The 21803-nt window shown below is 38.0% G+C and overlaps 1 protein-coding gene across 5 annotated transcripts in view; it reads right to left on the bottom strand.

Annotated features, from left to right (window-relative positions):
- The window catches only part of Lekr1 (leucine, glutamate and lysine rich 1), a 169511-nt gene that overhangs the window by 104966 nt on the left and 42742 nt on the right, over nt 1-21803 (bottom strand). For all 5 annotated transcript variants that reach the window (XM_046431685.2, XM_058574972.1, XM_046431682.2 and 2 more), the window contains 2 exons: nt 19762-19881; nt 11328-11503 (listed from right to left, as the gene is read on the bottom strand). In XM_046431685.2, coding sequence (XP_046287641.1) covers nt 11328-11503; nt 19762-19881 — 296 coding nt within the window. The remainder of the gene's footprint in view (nt 1-11327; nt 11504-19761; nt 19882-21803) is intronic.

The following is a 21803-nucleotide window of genomic DNA, read 5'->3' as shown; positions in this document are numbered from 1 at the left end:
AGGGGTTGTATTGCTAAATGATGCATGAAAGAATTCAGTAGTTGTTTCTTAGACCTTAAAATTATACCAAATGGCAATGCAGACAACTTCTTAAGTACTCACAAATGAGTCATATAATATCTGTGTAATGGTCTGGGTTTTACTGAAACTATACTATTTTCTTGGCAATGTGATTCAGAAAAGTAAGCTTAAATGTGCTAGCAGGATAAATTGATTAAAGCAAGGTTTTGTTGTGATTACAAGAAAAAAAAATTTTTCTTATAATGCGCCGGCTGGTAGCATTTCTAAAACAATGACTAGTGTGCATTCTATACAAATTATAAAGAAAGGTGATAAGGGAGAAAAGGGCAAGAAGGATAAAGTAGCTAAAGCTGATAAACTTCTGGGTAACATTTATTAGTTAATAAATATGTTTTAATGATTATAATGGTATCCTGTTTCCCCACCCCCAAAATGAGACCAGAATCCATCATAGCAATGATCAGTCATTATTCTATCTCTTTAATAAAAGTTTAATAAAAAATATATCTTTGAAGTTCTTAGATTGAAATGTGCTAATTTTATAGAATTTGTTGAGAAATATGTGGAGCATACTGTTGGTCAGAATAATCATCAGGGGCTGGGGTTGTGGCTCAGTGGTGGAGTGCTCGCCTAGCATGCATGAGGCACTGGGTTTGAGCCTCAGCACCAAATACATCAAAAATGTAAAATGAGGATACTGTGGCCATCTAAAACTTAAGAATAAATATTTAAAAAGAATAATAATCAAACTCCCCTTCTTTAATGTTTTCAGTATTGCACCATAAACCACCATTAAAATATATGTACGCAAACACAGTAGTAATACTATAGAACTTGTACAATCACAATTAGTTGAACTAACGAGGATGCGATCTACATGAAAACCCAGATGGTGTGCTTTTCCAGAGGGCTCACTGGTGTCCCTTCTTGGCTAGCCTCTCCTGATGTGGGACCATATCAGGTGTGACTGGTCTTCTGGGGAGATTGGCTTATTTTATTGCTCTTCAGACTACCAGCAGACATGGCAGCCACATGGTCAAGGACAGCCAGAAGACAGACATACAGGAGAGGCAACATGGCCTGCAAATGGTCACAGGAGCTGTAAAGCAGTGACCAGAACAGAGAAGACACATGCCTTATGGAATGGTGAGGAGGAGGAGGACCTGGAACATAGCCCAGGGAAAGGAGTAAAAGAGAGTCTGGAAGGGAGGGGCACCCACCGCCGACCTGGGCTGGAAATGAGGGTCAGGTACATTTTTCACTCTAAGTTTCTGCTCAAAATGGAAAATTGGAGAAATAAATTGGCAGGGACCAAATAAGTACATCTCTACTATGGTGCAATGGTTACTTTATGTGGAAATTTCTGCCCCAAGATTAGCTAACCTGCTTCTTAAAACTTAGAATAATGCATCCATTTCTGTGAGGATAACTACCAATACACAAATACATAAAATTTTTAAAAGACTGAAGTTTAAGAAAATAAGGTTACAGATTTCTCTCATACCTAACAAGTCTCTCTGTGTTTCTGTAGTCATCAAGGTAGCTTCTAATGTCTGAATAAACTGTACTGTAGCACAACTGTACCTATGTTTAAGTCAGAATGACACGTACAGTAGCACACACATGCTGTCACCTATTTATCATTTGCCAAAATGACACTGCTTGGGTTAAGCAGGCTGACTCTGTTAGTGAACACCACAGTCTCTAAAATAACTACTCGTGTCAATGTGACTTTCTATCTGACATTAAAAGAATAAGAATCTGCAATACAAATTTATTTGTAAAATGTAGTTTAAAAATGTGGAAAGGTACAGCAAGATTTCAAAATTGACAGAAGTGGCAACATTCCTATCATGGCATTAAGAAAGTCAGTGGCTATGAACTGTATGGCAAACTATTTACACTCCTGTACCTAGGGCAGCCCTGGGGTCAAGTCTGAATCCTGCCTTCTCCCATTATACAACCTCATACTTGTCAGTCTTGGGTCCTAGACTGGGGTTCAGGAATTATAATCCCTACCAGGTCAACCCACATTGGTCACTGTACCTGCCTTGGGCCTCCCCTGGTCAGCACCACCCCTTGACGAAGATCCTCTTATCCCCAAACATCTGGTCTTCCTCTGTGGAAATCTTTTCAGACCTGATCCACCTGTGTCCTAATCTTCATACAACCAACTTACACATTTGCACTGCACTGATCATACACAAATGTGATCCACCACTGGACTACAAGTCCTTTTAGGCCAGGGATAATATCGTCCTCATATATATTCCCTCCATAGTTCCTATGAAACATCCAGAATTAACTGAGAGACTCAGTGGACACCTACACTATGAGAAAGGCATAGCTGAGCACAGCTTCTAAGAGAGTCTACTAATGCCTGGGAGAGCACACTGAGCACCCATCTGCCTCAGCCTTCGTTTCAGAGGCAGGCAGTTCATGCCTCATGTTTCTTAATACCCGACTGGTAGTCAGACTTCCAAAGGGAAGAAACATTTTTAACAGGATAGATAAGGAAAAAGGCCTGTTTTATCCTTAGATTTCATTGGTCTTATTATATTTCTAAGTCCAGTTCTAAACTTGAATTTTAAAAGTTCAAAAGCTATTCAGGGGCTGAGGGTATAGCACAGTGGTTGAATGCTTGCCTGGCATGTATGAGGCCTTGGGTTCAATTCCCAGCACTGCTTAAAAGGAAAAAAAAAAAAAAGAAAAAAAGGAAGAAAGAAAAAGACAAGCTACTCAGACAATGCTTGTTTTGAGAGTGGAAGCAAAACGTCTTTTACTAGGTAATATGGGTACAATTATTAGCATTGATCTCATGCAATCAATTTCTTCAATTTGTTAAGATTTTTATAGGGTTGAGGGTGTAGCTCAGTGATAAAACCCTTGTCTAGCATGTGTGAGGACCTGGGCTCAATCTCCAGCACTGTAAAAAAAAATTTTCCCATCTTTTTAGTCCTATATATCAAATGAACTTAAAATTATAGGTCATTATGTGATTAATGTACCTCTAGAACCTTATTATCAAGGAATTCTAATATTACAGACACAGTGTAAGCATTAATTCTCATGACCTTACTTAGTTTTATTATAATGGGACAAGATCCTCATAACCTAGAGCTGTTAAATGAAGAAATCAGAAAACAGTATGGAGACTTTTGAATGTTTTAAATATTTAAATATAATTTTGAAATAATTATAGATTTAAAGAAACTTGATGATAAGCACATAAGGAGGTCCTGTTCCCCAGCTCCATTACTCCCCATGTGGGGTCCTTGGTGTAACCATAGTACACAATGAAACTAGAAAATCTACAAGGATACAATCAGAGTTTATTTAGATTTTACCAGCTGTAAACATCCCAGTGTGTGTCTTCTACATGATTTTTATCACAGTGCAGCTTCATATAAGGACACCAAGACCCAAACACAGACGTGCTGACCGAGCATTCCTAACCTCTAGAAACTGCATTGGTTGTTTCAGAATGCTTTAGGAATGGAAGCATATGCTATAGGTGAGCTTTTGGAACTGGCTTTTTTCACTTAGCAAATTTTCCTTGAGGCTTATTCAAGTTGTGTGGGTTAACAATTATTTTCTTTTGGTTGCTGGGAAGTAGTATATGGAATGGATATAGATGGTTGTCTTTCATCCCTGAAGGGTATTTGGACTGCTTCCAGTTTGGGGCTATGAATGGAATGCTAGGAACATTTACATACAGGTATTTCTTGTGAACACAGGCTCCATTTCTCTGGGGTAAATGCTCAGGAGCACAAATGCTGGGTTATGTGAGAAGTGCATTTTTAGTGTTAAAGGAAATTGCAAGATTATCTTCTAGAATGACTATAATCTTTTACATCCCTACTGGAGATGCTGAGTGATCTAGTTTCTCTAATCCTCATCAATACTTAGTGAGGTAAGTCTTTTCAATTTTAGATATTCCAACAGATAGTTTTATATTGCATTTGTCTAGTGGCTAAGATATTGAGTATTTATTTTTCCAAGCACTTATTTTCTACCAGTCTACTCCCTTTGGTGAAATTCCTGCTCATATCCTTTACCTGTTTTCTAACTGGATTTTTCAAAATGCAGAGTTTTGACAGTTCTTTCTTCTGCATACAAGGCCTGTCCTGGTACATGGCGAGCTAAAGTACTGGTCTCTGGCTTCTGTAGTGCCTTTTCATCCTATTAACAGGATCTTCCACAGAGCCCAAGTTCTTAAGTGCTAAGATCCAATTTATTGATTTTTTTCCTTGCAAGTATCATATTCTTAGCCTATGCCTAAGAACTTTGGACTAATCATGGGCTGTAACATTTTTTTCCCAAAAAAGTTTTACAGTTTTTCATTTGATATTTATTTCTGTGATTTATTTTGGAGGTGTAAGGTGTGAGTCTTAGGTTAAGGAATTTTATTTATTTGTTTATTTATTTATTCTGCTTAAGGATATAAAGTTGCCCAGCATCATTTATTGAAAAGGTTGTCCTTCTGCTACTGAAGTGTGTGTACAACCTTCCCCAAAATAAACTGAGCCAGGCACCATGGTGCACACTTATTATCCCAGCAATTTGGGAAGCTGAGACAGCAGGATTGCAAGTTCAAGGTCAGCCTTGGCAAATTAGCGAGGACCTGTCTCAAAGTAAAAGAATAAATAAATAAATAGATAAATAAATAAATAGTATGACTAATAAGAATACATTCTGAAACACAAGAGGAGATAAATATGACAGAGGGAGCATGGGGTTTAGAATAAAAGAGAAGAGGAGCAGCGACCACATCCCAATTCCTTGTTGTGCCAGGTTTCTTCAGTGTTTCCTTCCTTACAAATGTGGACACTGAGGCTCCAGATCTCAGTGTGCTGCTGAGCCAGGGTATGGACTCTGGCCCTCTGCATCTGGGTCCCTTCTCTTAGAACACTTCACACTGTTGGGTGCCAAGAGCTGAAGTCATAACACAGGCCAGCACAGGCCAGGCCCAGCAGACACAGTGGCTCTAGTAGCCTTTATCCAGATGTGGCAGCCAGGCAAAGCTACCCAGGGATCCTACATTCCCTGCAGATTCCTCCTGGCTCTGACTCAAGTTCTAACATCACTGTCTATGAGAAAAGTTTGATAAATTAAAATCTGAATTAAATAATCAGAACAGGAATAAGAGGAGTAAGAGACACTGGAATAAGAGATATTGACAAGTTAAGATTAAGAGTGACAAGTGTATATTCTTCAGCTAAAAAATCACATTTTCCTTATCATTTTTTATAAATACCAATTACAATTTTTTAAAGTTTTTAAAAGTATGGAAATGTTTATTTATTTATACCTGCAACATCCACAAACATTAACATAAGACAAGCCATAGGATTTTAAATTTCCAGTAGCCACATTAAAATGTAAAGAGAAACAAGTAAAATCTTCAACTCCACGTATCCCAGTTATCATTTCAGCAAGAGTCTATCGGCCACATCTCAGGTGCTCAATGGCCAGGGGTGGCTGTTGGCTGTCATGCTGTACAGGGCAGGTCTATATGCTTCTCAGGCCCTTGTTCATTTTTCATGTAGGTGTGACAGATTCTCAAGCTTTGCCAGAATTTATCTTTAAAAACATTGTGCTCCATTTATCTTCTATATAGATTTAAGATACTGATTATTAAAAAAAAATATATGAATTTATTTTACATTTACATGGAACTTCTGTTAAATTTCAAGTATACTCAAATTGATCAAAGAAACTGTAAAAAGCAAGTATAGGCACCTTTGGAGTTTGGCACGCACTCCGTACCTGTTTGTACACCCATGCCCAGGGGTTAGGACCCTGTTGATGGCCCTACGGCCCTACGGAGGGATGTCTCAACCAATAATAAAATGTCAGTTCTGCACACCCCATGGTGCTGTCCACTAGCTCCTGCTTGGGGATTGAATACACTGTCCATGTGTGTGAGTTTCTATCTTGAAGCTTCTGTGATCATCACTGTGAACTTCTAAACAAAACATTCCAGCTTCTCAAGCAATCATGGGTAATGATGAACGTAAAAGTCAAGGGTTGAAAATCAACTCTCATCTCTCCGTGTCAGATAAAATGTAACAAGATTTAACATTCCTTCTAGATGAAAAGCATTTAATTAATTGCTTTGGCTCCACTTTTAGGAATTAAATATGAAGGAAAAAATGGGATAAGACCACAAAGATGCATGTGTGAAATGTTCACCCATAACTAACTTATAATAGCAAAAATTATGATCAACCTAAATGTCCATGAATAGAAAACTTGATAAATAAGACACATTTCTACAGTGAAATATTATGTAACATCATTAATTGGCATGACCATATGTCCATGATATATAGATATATAGAAAGAAAAAAATTCAGAAAGTTCCATACCAAAATGTTAACAGGGATGGTACCTCTCTAAATGAGAGGAGATCACAGTTACGATGTTGTTGGCTTTCTTTCTTTTTTTTTTTTTTTTGCCCATTTTCTTCATTTTCTATTTTTACATTGATGCTATTTTATGGTTATAGTCCAGAAAACTCTTGAAGGATTTTAAATTTGTGATGGGGGGGTGTTATTAAATTTTTATATGTGCTTCCTTAGAAGTTCGATAAACAAGATTCAGACTGTTTTTCTTTTGTTGTTGTTCTTTTTAGATATACAAGACGTAGAGTATTTTTAATATGCATACATGGAGTATGACTTATTCTAATTAGAATCCCATTCTTGTGGTTGTACATGGTGTGGAGTTGCATTGGTTGATGTTCATATATGAACTTAGGAAAGTTATGTCTGATTCATTCCACTGTCATTTCTATTCCCCCCATCCTTCCTCCCTTCTCTTCATCCCCTCTGTTTAATCCAATGAACTTCTATTCTTCCACACCCACCATTTATTGTGTGTTAGCATCCACATTATTGGAGATCATTTGGCCCTTGTTTTCTGGGGGGACTGGCTTATTTCACCTAGCATGATAGTCTCCAGTTCCATCCATTTACTAGCAAATGCCATAATTTCATTCTTCTTTATGCCTGAGTAATATTCCGTTGTGTCTATATACCATATTTTCTTCATCCATTCATCTGTTGAAGGGCACCTAGGTTGGTTCCACAGCTTTGTTATTGAGAATTGAGCTGCTATAAGCATTGATGTGTGGCTGCATCACTGTAGTATGCTGATTTAAAGATCTTTGAGTATTTACCGAGGAGAGGGATAACTGGGTCAAATGGTGGTTCTAATCTAAGTTTTCTGAGGAATCTCCATACTGCTTTCCAGAGTGGTTGTACCAATTTTCAGTCCCACCAGCAATGTATGAGTGTCCATTTTCCCCCACATCTTTGCCAACATTTATCATTACTTGTATTCTTGAATTGCCATTCTGACTGAAGTGAGATGGAATCTCAGTGTAGTTTTAATTTGCATTTCTTTAATTGCTACAGATGTTGAACATTTTTTCATATACTTGTTGACCATTCGTATTTCTTTAGCTGTGAAGTGCTTGTTCAGTTCTTTTGCCCATTTATTATTTACTTATTGGTGTTAAGAAGTTCTTTGAGTTCTTTGTATATCCTGGAGATACGTGGACCGCTTATCTCCTCTGTCCTTTATACTCTAGCTCTCACGGTACATCAACATGCTGCATAAACAACTCAATACAATTCTCGCTTTAAGTACGCATTGAATTTTAAAGAAATGCAAAGGAAAAGGAGTCTCATATTTACCCATATTTATTATTTATGGTGCATTTATTCCTTCCTGAGGACACTGGGGCTCTGTCTATAATTTTCAATATTCATTTTATTTCTATTATTCAAATTGAATAATTTATATTGATAAATCTTACAGTTCACTGATTCTTTTTTCTATAAGTGCAAAATTCTACAAGTCCATCCAGTGAATTTTTGATATTGTATTTTTTAGTTCTAGAGATTCCAATTTTAATAGTTCCTCACTGAGGTTTTCTATTTTTATTCATTACTAGTGTGTTTTCCTTTGGGGAAGGGCTAGAGCAGCTGATCTGAAGTCCTGGTCAGCTTACGGCTGTTCCTCTAACACAATGCAGTCTGCTGCTAACCACTGCACTCAGGGAGCATCACCATAAAGCAAGTTATGCAGATCTTGTTTTCCAATGTGTATAAAAGTTGTATTTATACTATGCTGTATTCTATGAAGTCTGCAAAAACATTGTGTCTAAAAGTGCACAAACCTTGATTTTAATATGCTTTATGGATAAAACAAGCTAACAGCCACCTGAGTCTTCAGCGGGCTATAACCTTTTTGCTGGTGGAGGGTCTCGTCTCTGTAGCTGGCTGCTGACTGGTCAGGGCAGTGGCCACTGAAGGTTGGGCTGGCTCTAGCGATTTCTTAAAATAAGACAGTAATAAAGTCTGCCCTGTTGATTGACTCTTCCTTTCCTGAAAGATTCCCCTGTGGCATGTGATGCTATTTAATAGCATTCTACCCACAGTAAAACTTCTTTCAGAACTGGAGTTGAGCTCTCAAATCCTGCCCTGGCTGCGTCAGCTAGGTTTATGTATCATTCTAAATCCTTTGTTGTCATCTCAACAATGCTCACAGTATCTTTGTACTAGTAGATTTCATCTTCAGAAACCTCTCTGCTCACCCATAAGCAGCAACCCCTCATCTGTGAAAATTTTACCATAATCACATGTTCAGGCTCCAGGGCTAATTCTGGTTCTCTAGCTATTCACTCCACCACATCTACAGCTACATCCTCCACTTAAGTCTTGAGCCCCTCAGAGCCAGACAGGAGTGTTTGAACCAACTTATTCCAAACTCCTATTATCTTGATATTTTGCCCTGTGCCCATGAACAATGAATGTTCTTAGTGCCACCTTTCCAGAAGGTTTTCAATCTACTTTGCCCAGATCCATCAGAGAAACTGCAGTCATTGGCAGCGATAGCCATTTGAACTGTATTAGCCATAAAACTTGAAATTACAATTACTCCTTGATCCATGGGTGAGTGCTATATTAGGGCATGAAGACATGTTAACCTCATTAATGTCCATTAGAGCTTAGGTGACCAGGTGTGTGGTCAGTGAGCAGTGTATTTTTGAAATGAATCTTTATTTTTTCCCTGACCAGTAAGCGTCAGTGGGTTTAAAAGATTCAGTAAACAATGTTGTAAACAGACATGTTGTCATCCAGGCTTTGTTGCTCCATTTACAGACAGCACAGGCAGGGGGCAGTCAGTATAATTCTTAAGGGCCCTTGGATTTTCAAATGGCAAATGAGCATTGGCTTTAGTGCCAAGCCACCAGCTGGGTCAGCCCCTAACAAGTGAATTAGTCTGTCCTCTGAAGCTTTAGAGCCAGGCATTGACTTTTCTCCACCTGTAAAATGTCCTAGATGGTACCTACATTGTTTCACTTAAGTCCACTGCTTGGCACAGCCACTACCGTGGGCCATGGAGAGACAGGAGAGGAGGTGGGATGGGGGGCAGGGACAGGGAAATGGCCAGTTGGTAGAGCAGTGTGAACACATATAAGTGTTATTGATTATAGAAGCTGGGCTTAGAGCTCAGTGATAGAGCACCTGTCCAGCAGGCACAAAGCCCTGGGCTCAGTCCTCAGCACCACACACAAAAAAAGATGTATTGATAAGTTCACCATCTTATATGGGCATGGGTCATGGTGCCCCAAAACAATTACAACAGTAACATCAAACGTCACTGATCACAAATCACCATGAAGTGTGAAATACTGTGAAATTTACCAAAATGTGACAGGGAGCATATGTTTACTGGAGCACGTGCTGTTGGGAAATGGCCCAGGCAGACTTGCTGATTTGTTGCCACAAACTTTCAATTTGTAAAAAAGAAAGAAAGAAAAAAAAAACTCAAAGAAGCAAAGAGCAATGGAAGGAGGCAGTCTGTCCACATATCTGGGGCAGTTCCAGATGGGTCTCTGCTGACTGTCTACTCTTCAGGGCTGGGCCATCCTTTTCTATTTCTTACCAGGTAAAGTAATTTTGGATTATACTCTGAACACTGCAGATGTCATCTTATGGAGCCAGTTCTGTTATGTTCCTTCAATAGACTACTGAGCTTTTTTGTCTTGTTTTGTAATAAGTAGTTAATCTAGCTGAATTCAAACTGTTAAGATATTTCTCCGTTATAGGGATTAGCTAAAATATCAATTATTTTAGTCATAGGTGAGTTTCTTAGGCTTCCTTGTTGTACATGTATTTCAAGGATAAGCCAGAAATTTGGAAAGAGTTTATACACAAATTCTGAGCTCTCCCACCCTGGGCTCTCTTCTCTGGGGCATCCCCTCACTTCTCAGAGGCAGAGGCTGCCTGGTTCGAGTTCTCTCATCTTAAGACCAAAGCCATTACATATTTCTACCAGATCCGCAACTCTCTACATGGAGCAAAGTGTACCCTGCCCTTATTTCAGCATCCTTTTTTGAGTAAAAAATTAAAAAGAAAAAGGAATTCACCATGCCCTTCTTTCAATGTTAAAAAAAAAACAGACTATTTCTTAGATCAGTTTTAGGTTCATAGAAAAACTGGCAGAAAATAGAGAATTTCCACAAACCTCCTGTGCTGATACTCAATCTCCTCCACCTACACCAGAATGGTGCATTTGCTACAATCGATGAGCCAAGACTGGCATATTATTATTACCCAGAATCCGTAGTTGACATTAGGGTTCACTCTTGGCGTTGTTCCTCTCACGAGTTCTGACAAATGCATGATAACAATGTGGCCTTCACGGTAGTATCACACAAAATAGTCTGTCCTAAACATCTCTGTGCTCCATCTGTCCCCTCCCTGCACCTAATCCCTGGAAACACTGTCACTTGCACTGCTGAAGAGTGTGCCTTTCCAGAATGATGAGCAGTTGTAATAACACAACAGGGACCTTCTCGGATTGGCATCTTTCACTTAGTGACATGCCTTCTTTCCACATTTGACACTCCCTCCCCAATGAACTGGGTTTGATCACTTTCCAATGTTTTTAGAGAATCATTTTGCCCAGAATTTATAGCTACTATCTGTGGGAAAGCTGATCTAATGTGAGTGATTCAACCATTAAGAGAAGAAGATTTAAATATAAATTGGCACCATTAACAGGAGTAAACAGACTTCTGATCACAGCCCAAGTCAGAGTGTATCTCAGATCAACCTGTACTTAGTGAATTTTAGGACTGGAGGTAGATCTTAATGGTCTTACTGTACCAACCAATAACAGATTTAACAATGGATCCTAAGTCCATTAACATATAATGAAATATCATTATTTCATTACTTAAAATGTACCATTAAAAAAAGATTCTGTTCTAAATATACATAACAAACCTGTCAAGGCTGTTTCACTTATAGATGTAATTTGCAGAAAAACTTCTCTTTTCAGTGAAGTCCAGTCTTGAAAATTATCATATATTTCATTTTTAATACTGGTTAGCTCCCTTTTAGTAAAAGTAAGTAATGAAAGAGTCTTATTCCAGAAATATTTGTACTCCGACAATCTTTGACTGCAAAGTAGTAAAATAAAAATTAGGATTTTTAAAAAAGTAAGAATAATAACAAATATTTCTTCAAAAAGTGGTTTTAGAGTGATCATATAATTGTCTAAATGGAGACAATTTTGAAAGTGAAAGGAGGTGTGATTCATGTCATACTGAGACAGATAAAAACTGGGAGTATCTCAGGTAGGCAGAAGTATATGGCCATGCCAACTCATTTCCACTTTGCTATAATTTTAACTACAAAGAAAGGTAATGACCTTCATGCATATTTATTCTATTAATTTTTTATTCAACAGCAAACATTTAGAAAAGAAAATGTGCTCAGGGCCATTTGGTCACAGAACCTGAAGGAGAACCCGGGACTCTGTGTGACAGTATTCTTCCCAGATTCACAGTCCCACAGGCAGCGTGAAACCTGAGGGCATAAGGGAACTTTTCAAGCTGACTGGCCCCAAGCTTGGCTTCATCAATTGCCACAACTCAAAATAATCACATGCTTTTTTTCATCCCAGTGGCTTCCGCTACTTCAGATACCCTGGCTAGGGTTCCTAACGAATCAAGTAAGGTGATGACTGAAGCCCCAAAGTGAAGTCACCGGCCAGTGTCCATGGTCCTGAGTAGACACAAAGGTCTGAGTGTAGAACCATCACCTGTCTTTCTTATTGATGGCGTAGCATCCAGAACGGTGCCTGACCACAGTCTGTGCCCAACAGTATGACAGAATGGAGGAGGGAGAAGTGCCAGGGACACACACTGGACAGCATGAACTGGTAAGCAACTGAAACAGAAGATCTGCCAGAGGAGACTCAGGACCAACCAGTGAGTCAGAAGGAAGACCCAAGGAATGGGGCAGAAGAGGCAACATACTTCTAGAAGAAAGCAGGGGCCAGCCCTACGGCCTCCGACAGAGGCTGGGCAGTTCACTGTGGTGAATATTAAGGAGACAGCTGATGACCTCAGAGAGGCATGAGGCAGGCAGGGTTGAGCCATAAGCAGAAGCAGGAAAACAGCCTGTGGCACCAGCTGTCAAGATCTTGACCAGGAGGGAGGAGGGCAAGAAGGAGCTGCATCACGGAATGATGTGTCAGGACGAGGAGAGTCAGTGTGGTACAGGCACACAGGCTAAAGCCCAGCAAAGGGGGATCACTTCAAGGAAGGACAGACAGAACGGAGGCTGAAGGAGGATGGTGTGCTCCATCCAGCTGACCAGAGCCTCAGGGATGACACCCTTCCTCCCCCGCCAAGTTCGGCATGGTCAAGACAGATACTGGCTTCAGAGGGCAGAGAAAGCATCAAAACAGGGAGCCAAAGGGAAGGGGAGCCTGAATTCAGCAAGACTAATGCCAAGGCGGGGGGAGAAGATGGGGGAACAAGGGCAGAGCCAAGTGGAGGCCACGCTGCACACAAGGGCATCAGGGCCAAGGGCAAATTAAGAGAAGGGAAGACTGGTGTGGGTGGGGGTGCCTCTGCAAGGGGAGGTGAGAACAAGGCTCAGCTCATCAACCAAGAGGTCCAACTGTGAAGGGCCTGAACCCACATGGTTTTCCTGGGGAAAAGGCACTAAAACGATAACTACAAAATTAGGTTTCAATTATTTATATGTAATTATTTATACAATGAGAAAAATCACTATAAATAAAAATTTTTAAATTGATAAATTTCACTAATGTTATAAAATACAAGAAAAGAATGTACCTTTTAAAATGCCCTACAACACTTTTTGCTTATGTTTTTAGCCATAAGCTCCATAAATGGCTCAAAAAATGAATTCTTTTTGAATGCTACTGTAAGTGGTGAGGACAGAGACCACATAGCCTTGCCACTGGCCTGGCCACGGGATGGCTTGTGGTTTTAGTAATAGTAGTTTAGAAAGATCTTTTGGCTTCAAAGATTATTAGTAATGCTACATAAGTATTTAGTGTTGTCAAATTTGGGGAAATCCTCATCAATTTTTTATATACAATTATAAGCCTTTTGTCGTTTCAGGTTTCTTCAAAAGTGACTAATCTTAAATTTTCTTTAAAATAACAAGATTCATGAGCCACTTTATCTTGATGTCACCTTGGAAATAGTACACTATGATTTTTGCATTCAGTATGTTAGAAGCTGTTGTCAAATTAGCAGAAAACAAACCTTTCTCCAATGAATTTGAATAATTAACTTCTCTTCACTGGATTATCAAATAATCCAAGAACTTTTATTGAAAATTTATCACTTTGATATAATCTGAAAAATTATTATGATTTGGTTTATGCCAGAAATTTTTCTATTGTTTAAATTGCTCTACATTGCTTTTACTTTATTAATTTTAAAAAATTCATATGCATCCAAATTTTTTGTCTGCAATTTTTTGCTTGTTTTATTGAAGCTATTCTAAAATATCTTTCCAAATGGCAGTTATAATGGTGTGCTCCCAAGTCACCTCTCCCTTACTGAAACCCCCATGCCTGTCACTACTGACATCAGAAGTAGGACAGAGGGGAGAGCAGGGTGGAGGCAGAATATTTAAATGACTGGAATCTAATCATCTTAGTTCATCCTGGACTCCCAGGACCTTAGAAGGAAGACTTGAGTGAGAGTTTTGAACCTGAAGCATCATCTGATTCATCAATCTGTCTCAGTCGGCAACCTTCTCTGTGTAATAACAGGCAGACACACACATCTAAACGGGGCTGATGAGCCTCAGGGAAACAGTGAGGATTCTTCACTGAGGACCGGGGGCTTACTGGAGGCAGGTGTCAAGACTGAGGATTTTAAGGATAAGGACAATTGAATAAGTAGAGGTAAAAGGGCTTGGAGAACTAGGAGCCTCCTGTATATAGAAAAACCTAATTCCCCCACCAACCAAACACACACTAGAACCAGAAAACAACCTCATCAAGGTTGCAAGGCGCAAGCTGCACATGCAGAAAAAAGCAATTTTATTTCTGTATGTTAGCAATAACAAATCCCCAAATAAAATTAGAAAATAGGGAAACAGTTGCATTTATAGTAACACAAGAATAAAACATTAAAAATAAATGTAGGGGGGCTGGGGCTGTAGCTCAGTGGTAGAGCACTTGCCTTGCATGTGTGAGGCCCTGGGTTCAATCCCCAGCACCACATAAAAATAAACAAAGATATTGTGTCCAACTACTACTAAAAAAAAAAAAAATTAATTAAAAAAAATTGTAGGGGCTGGGGCTAGGGCTGAGCAGTAGAGTACTCGTGTCACATGTGTGAGGCCCTGGGTTCGATCCACAGCACCATATAAATAAAATAAAAAGATATTGTATCCATCTACAACTAAAAAATATTTTTAAAAAGTTAGAAATATGCTAATGATGAAAATAAGATAGTTAAAAAAAAGAAAAAAATAAATGTAATAAGAGAAATATAAAAAAATAGAACATTTCAGAGAGAAATAAAGACCTCCACAGCAATAGATAACATCTATTAAATAAAATATCCAGTACTTTAAAGATGGCAATTCTACACAATTGAATTGATCACCAAACTTACTGAAGAGACTGCCAGGCTGACCCTATGTGCAGATGAAGTGCAAGGGAGAGGGGAATGCACCCGTGAAAACAAGAAAGCTGCAAGACTTACAGCTCCTGTTTCCAGGTGCACTGAGGCTAGCGTTCAGAGAGGGAGCACTGACACAGAAACAACACAGTGCAGGGAGGTGTCCTCTCCGTTCACAGTGAGCTGATTTTGGCTAAAGATGTCCATGCAGCCCAACAGTTCAAGAAGAGTCTATTGACAGTGGTGCTGGAAAGACTGAATATCCACATAAGAAAAAGATGAGTTCAGATTCTTGCCTCATATACAAAGTTAATTCAAATGGATCCTAGACCTAAATGTAAGAGCTGAAACAACAGAACTTTAGAAGAACTTATAGGAGAACAATGTTTGTGACTTTTGCTTAGGCAGTTCAATATATCACCAAGGTGTAGTACACAAAAGAAAACAGAAGTTATATTTCATCAAAAACAAAACTTTTGCTCTTCAAAAGCACCACTAAGAAAGTGAAAAGATAAGTCACAGATGGGGAGAAACTAACTGCAAATCATTTTTCACAGACAGGACTTTTACCCAGAACACACCAAGAACTCGTCCAGAACCATCACCAGGAAACAAGCAAACTGAAAAATGGACAAAATATTTAAGTAGATATTTCATCAACTAAGATACACCAATGGTTAATAAGCTATCAAACAATGCTCAGCATCACCAGTCAAGAAGAAAACAAATGGAATCCCCATGAGATGCTATTTCTCGTTGTAATTGCATTGTAATCCACAAGACAGACAACAGCAAGTGTTGCTGAGAACCCTCATTCCTGGTGGGACTATAACTGTGTAGCCACTTCTGAAACAGTCTGGCAGTTTCTTAAAAAGCTAAATATAAGTTAACCATAAGACTCAGTAATTCTGTACTTAGACATCTACCCCCCAAAAATGAAAACTTACATCCACAGAGATTTGTAGGTGAATTTTTATTTCACCATTATTCATAAGCATCAGCATGTGGACACAATCCAAATGCCTGCTGATGTAAAATGGTAGATAAATGTGGCATATCCATGCAATGGAATACTATTTAGCAATAAAAAGGGAAATCACTGATAAATGCCACAACATAGATAAATCTCAAAAAAAAATTACTAGTGAAAGAAGCCAATGTAAAAGACCACATACCATATGATTCTATACATCTTAAATGTCCAGAAAAATACAATTTTATAGGAACAGGAAAGTTAGTGATTACCTAGGACAGGGGCGGGGGGGGGAGGGGTTGGGGGGACTAAGAACAGAGATATAAATGGCAGGAGTCTTTCTTTGGGGTGATTCAAATGTTCTAATATTGGTAACAGCTGTACAACTCTGTGGACTTAATAAACATTATTAAATTGTCCACTTAAAATGGGTCGATTTTGTGGTATATATATTATATCTCAAGATATAATATATATGTTATATATAATATATATATGTTATATATATAACATATTTTATATATATAACATATATATAAATATGTATATAATATATATGTTATATATATGTTTTTTAAAAGATGCGGGGCAGGCTGGGATTGTGGCTCCATGGTAGAGTGCTTGCCTTTCACATGTGAGATACTGGGTTTGATCCTCAGCACCACATAAAAATAAATACAAATAAAGATATTGTGTCCATCTACAACTAAAACAATATTTTTAAAAAAGATGCAGGGTAATAAACTATGGGATCAAGGTTAGAAAACAAACCAAAAAAGCCACAACATGGTTTGGAAAATGAGAAAAAATACATGAAGTCTTAACAAGACTGAAGAATTGAAGGAAAAGCGAGAGAGCTTGGAGTTGGCATTGAACATTGAAGAGATGACAGAGCCCAGATTTCAAATCAAAAAATTAAAGACACAATTAACTTATGAAAGATTTTCAACAAGAGTCTCTAAAAGTATGCACTGCCGGAAAGTTTCAACTATGGCCTCAGTGGACAGTGGATCCACACAACGACACAGGAGGTGCAGGGTACCTGATATCCATGGTTTAGTATCTAGCTGCAGGCCTTCTCAAGCTGTTTGTCATTCTCAAAAGCAAGTCTATGTGGACAGTGGACGCACAGAGCCCACAGGGCCTACTCTCTCTGCTTCTCCTCACTGCTGCAAGAGCAGGGCTGTGAACCAGGACAGCCTGGAGAAGACTTTGCTGGAGGCGATTAACAAATGAGAGAAGCCTCTAAAGAGAGCACTGTGACCCCAACACAGATGACTGATTTGATCCAAGTTCCTTGAGAATTCATGAAAGAGGTGATCACCACTGAGGGAAGAGCTCAGCATTCTTTCCCTTGCCTGTTTCAGAAAGATTACAATTATGGCTCCTTTTCTTTATCAGAACAATCACCAAGTTTCATGTTCTAACAGATATTTTTAAATGATCATAAACTAATTTAAAATCAGCTTTTAATGTGCAATAAAAGTCACTGAAATTTACCACCTTTGGTTAGTTTTATTTTTACAGTATGCCTTTTCCTATGCATGCATCTATCAATGAAAATATAAATAAAACCACTAATTATCTGCATTCTTTAACACAAACTTTTATTTGTACTAAATGTCTAGCTGGATGATTATTCCAAACTTGTTTTTAGCATGTACTATTTTTTTATATATCAGATCCCAGACTCCCAATATGTGACAACTTTTTGGCTAAAAATAAACAAAAATCACAGATCTATAGAAAACATGTGAATGAACTAAGCAGTTAAAAGTATAACTCTGCTGGGGACAGAGCAATGCCCAGGGTTCAATCCCCAGTACTGTTAAAAAATAAAATAAAATATAAAATGAAATAACTTTACTTGAAGTATGTTATGTCTAACTTTCAAGAACTATACAAATGTGAATAATGAGGATCACTTGTACCTGTTCTACAATATCTTGAAGCCACAGTGATAATGTCATGTACTCCTGGTCCAACCTTCAAACGTAGGGGGTCCCACCATCCATGATGGCACTAGTGGTTAAAACAGCCGGTTTATCCATGACATACCTAGGTGGCCCAGAGTTCATGTAGGAGCCAAGAATGGATACCAATGGTCCTGAATAAAATAGGAGAAGTGTGGCCACCTGGACAGTACTATCCTGCTGGCTCACTACCAGATTTCTATAAAAGGCTAAAGGGATTTTTTTCTTTCTTTCTTTTTTGTTTTGGTTTTGGTACTAGGGATTGAGCCCAGGGATGCTTAACCACTGAGCCCTATTCTCATCCCTTTTTATATTTTATTTAGAGACAGGATCTCACTGAGTTCCTTAGGGCCTAATTAAGTTGCTGAGGCTGGCTTTGAACTTGCAATACTCCTGCTTCAGCCTCCTGAGCTGTTGGGATTACAGGCATGAACCAAAAAAACGGATTTTTGATGACAAAAATAGGCATCTGTGTTCTAAGTAGATTTCACTCATTCATCCATTCCTTCAAAAATTACTTACTGTGCCTCAGTTATGTGCAAAGCATTTATGAAAGGTAGATGGCCAGGAGTTTATTACCAAATAATGCATTAAAAAAACACTAGCCCAGTGAATTTTATTAACAGAATGTTTCTGGTAATAATTAATAGATTAAGAACAAAAACCTAACATTCAAAATATCCAGCATGATTTTACTTATCCTGAATCTGTATCACTTGCCATGTTAATTTAATGTGTTTTGAGCTAAAAGTTACTCAAAATGCAAAAGGAATCATTCTTTCTCATTAATGTTCTCAATATAGTCAATGCTGCTTTCACTTATTTATTATTTCTATTTACACTGGGGGATGGAACTGATGGGTGCTCTCCCCTGTACACTCCCACCCCTTCTTATTTTGTTTTTGAGACAGGGTCTCACTAAGTCGCTGAGACCAGCCTCAAATTTGCAATCCTCCTGTCTCAGACTCCTAAATTGCAGGGATTAGAGGCAGGTGCCAGCATGCCCAGCTTCAGTGTAATTTTTAAGAAAAAAATGTACTCAGTACTTTGTTTAGAACATTGTATTTTATCTAAACAGCATATAAATCTGGGAGCGGTGGCACATGCCTGAAATTCCAGCAGCTCAGAAGGGTGAGGTAGGAGGATCTTGAGTTCATAGCCAGCCTCAGCAACTTAGGGAGGTCCTAAGCAACTCTGCAAAAGTATTTCTCTAAATAAAATATAAAAAGAGAACTAAGATGTGGCTCAGAGGTTAAGCACCCCTGGATTCAATGCTCAGTACAAAAAAAAAAAAAAAAGGACTATGTGTGTGTTACACTCCTGTAACTGCCCTAACCCTTTCCCTCTTCTCATCTTCCAGATAGATAGATAGATAGATAGATAGATAGATAGAAAGAAAGATAGTTAGATAGATCTTCAGAAAGAACAACATTTATGTTAGAGACTCCTAACTTTGGGAGGTTTAGTATTAATATTTAGCAAGTTATCCTATTCTGTCACATTTTACCGGAGATCAAATACACCAGGGAACACTGATCAAAAGAAATAAAGTAGCTACTGTGTTTTTATTTTATATGTCACTACAAAATAAGAAAAACAAAGTGTTTGCCCAATTTAAATTTTATTAGTGAAACTATTCAGTTGCTATATGGTTCCAAAAAAAAAAAAAAGCAAAGCTATTTGCGTTTTTCTAAATCATACCAGATACACAAATCATAATACTAAAATATATTTAAATTTTCATAATAAAGTTAGTATTAAATGTATCTTTTAAATTTTTATCATTTTCAACTCTTTAAGTATGATCTTACCTGAAGACTTGTGATAGTCTAATTTTGATTTTTAATTCATGTTGCAAATGACTCAGTTCTTTATGTACTCTTTGATATTCAGTTTGTTGACTTTTTAGCTGTATGCTTGCATCCCGAATTCTAAAAATATAAACAAATAACATCTGTTATAACCTTAAATAGTCCCAAGTGAAAACTGTTTTAAATTAAAATATAAATATACTTTTAATAAAAACAAGTAGAAGAAAAAGATGCATCTTTATACATACTCTATAAATGTACAGAAAAAAAATATGGAGAGAAACTTGCCAACCAGCCAAGATTCCTGGATGGAAAGTGGAACTTATAGGTGGACAAAAAGAGAAAGAATGAGTGGGCTGAGGTTGTGGCTCAGTGGTAGAACACTTGTCTAGCATGTGTGAGGCACTGGGTTCGATCCTCAGCACCACATGTAAATAAAAAAAATAAAGGTCCATCAACAACTAATAAAAATATTAAAAAAAGAGAGAGAGAGAATGAGGAAGAAAAGTAGAACTTTTACTCTATGTGCTTTTGTACTATTCAAATTTTCAGAGATCATGTTTTCATAAATATTAATTAAAATATAAAGTATTAAGTATTTTGTTAAAGTAATTTAAATTTAAAATGTCATAATGGGGGCTGGGATTGTGGCTCAGTGGTGGAGCACTGGCCTAGCATGGGCAGGACCCTGGTTCAATCCTCAGCACCACATTAAAAATAAAGGCATTGTGTTGTGTCCATCTACACCTAAAAAATAAATATTAAAAAATAAAATAAAATAAAAAATAAAATGTCACAATGATTTTAAATGTCTATCATTACTAAAAAGGTCATAAGAAAAAATAGCAATTATTTGCCTTTACCCAGTTCCCACTGCCAGTGGCAATCACTTTCAATTTTTTTTTCCTGGTTTAAGATCCAGTTCTGCTATATATAACTAAGACTGGAATCTTACTGCACACACACATAATCTCACAAAGGACAAGTCCCTTGGCAGCCAGTGTGATGCTGACGTGATAGCTTACATTTACAATGTACCAAGTCCATGCTCCACCCTCTATTCCCATGGACCTCCATGGAGGAAGAAGCTCCAGCGCTTTCATTCCCATTCCAGATGATCAGCAGGAAAATAGTGGCTTACTCCATACACTACAAGATCCTCAGCACCACATATACTGAATACTGCTGCAGAATTTAGTCATGTGGCCTCACCTAGACTTGAGTGAAATAAAGCTGGGACACACTGTTCATTACAGGAAGATGAGCCCACAAGTGTATTCACAGTCCTGTTACTAAAATGGGATGGAAAACAAATGTTAGGGTTGGTGGCTAATAAAAACTGATCCCCCTACTCTCAACTACACACCTGTACCTGCCCTTACCATACCCCTCCTCTCATCTTCCCAAGATTCAATCCATCATTTTTATTAAAGAACTTATTAAAACACTGTTCTTCATTGGTTAACTAACATTATGTCATGATTATATTTATATTCTTATACAACTTTTTGCAATTAAAAATGGTATTTGCTGGTAAATGGATGAAACTGGAGATTATCATGTTAAGTGAAATAAGCCAATCCCAAAAAACCAAAGGCTGAATGTTCTCTCTAATATGCAGATGCTGACTCACAATAGGCAGCGGGGAGGAGGGGTGGAGGTTCACTGGATTGAACAGAGGGGAAAGCGGGGAAAAGAGTGGGGATGGGAATGGAAAAGACAGTGAATGAACAGGACTTAACTTTTCTATGTTCACATATGAATACATAACCAGTGTAACTCCACAAGAATGGGAAGCTATACTCCATGTATGTGTGATATGTCAAATGCATTCTACTGTCATGTATAATTAAAAAGAACAAAAAAAAATTTTAACAGTCTTTTCTTCTTTCTTAGTGTTATGTATCTATCAAGGCTTCTTAACATGCTAAACTGGGAGAAGCTGTTTTTGCAACTCTGTGTAAGTCTAAAATTATTATAAAATAAAAAGTTATAAAAAGGATGATTCCTACATATACAATGAGTGATTTGTGTAAGTATAA

Source organism: Marmota monax, unplaced genomic scaffold (assembly GCF_021218885.2).
Source record: "Marmota monax isolate L192 unplaced genomic scaffold, Marmota_monax_Labrador192_F-V1.1 WCK01_AAM20220418_F8-fsc00022, whole genome shotgun sequence".
In the NCBI taxonomy this organism is placed as follows: domain Eukaryota; kingdom Metazoa; phylum Chordata; class Mammalia; order Rodentia; family Sciuridae; genus Marmota; species Marmota monax.
The sequence above is the reverse complement of the archived record's forward strand: the minus strand, read 5'-3'. Positions and strand labels throughout refer to the sequence as shown.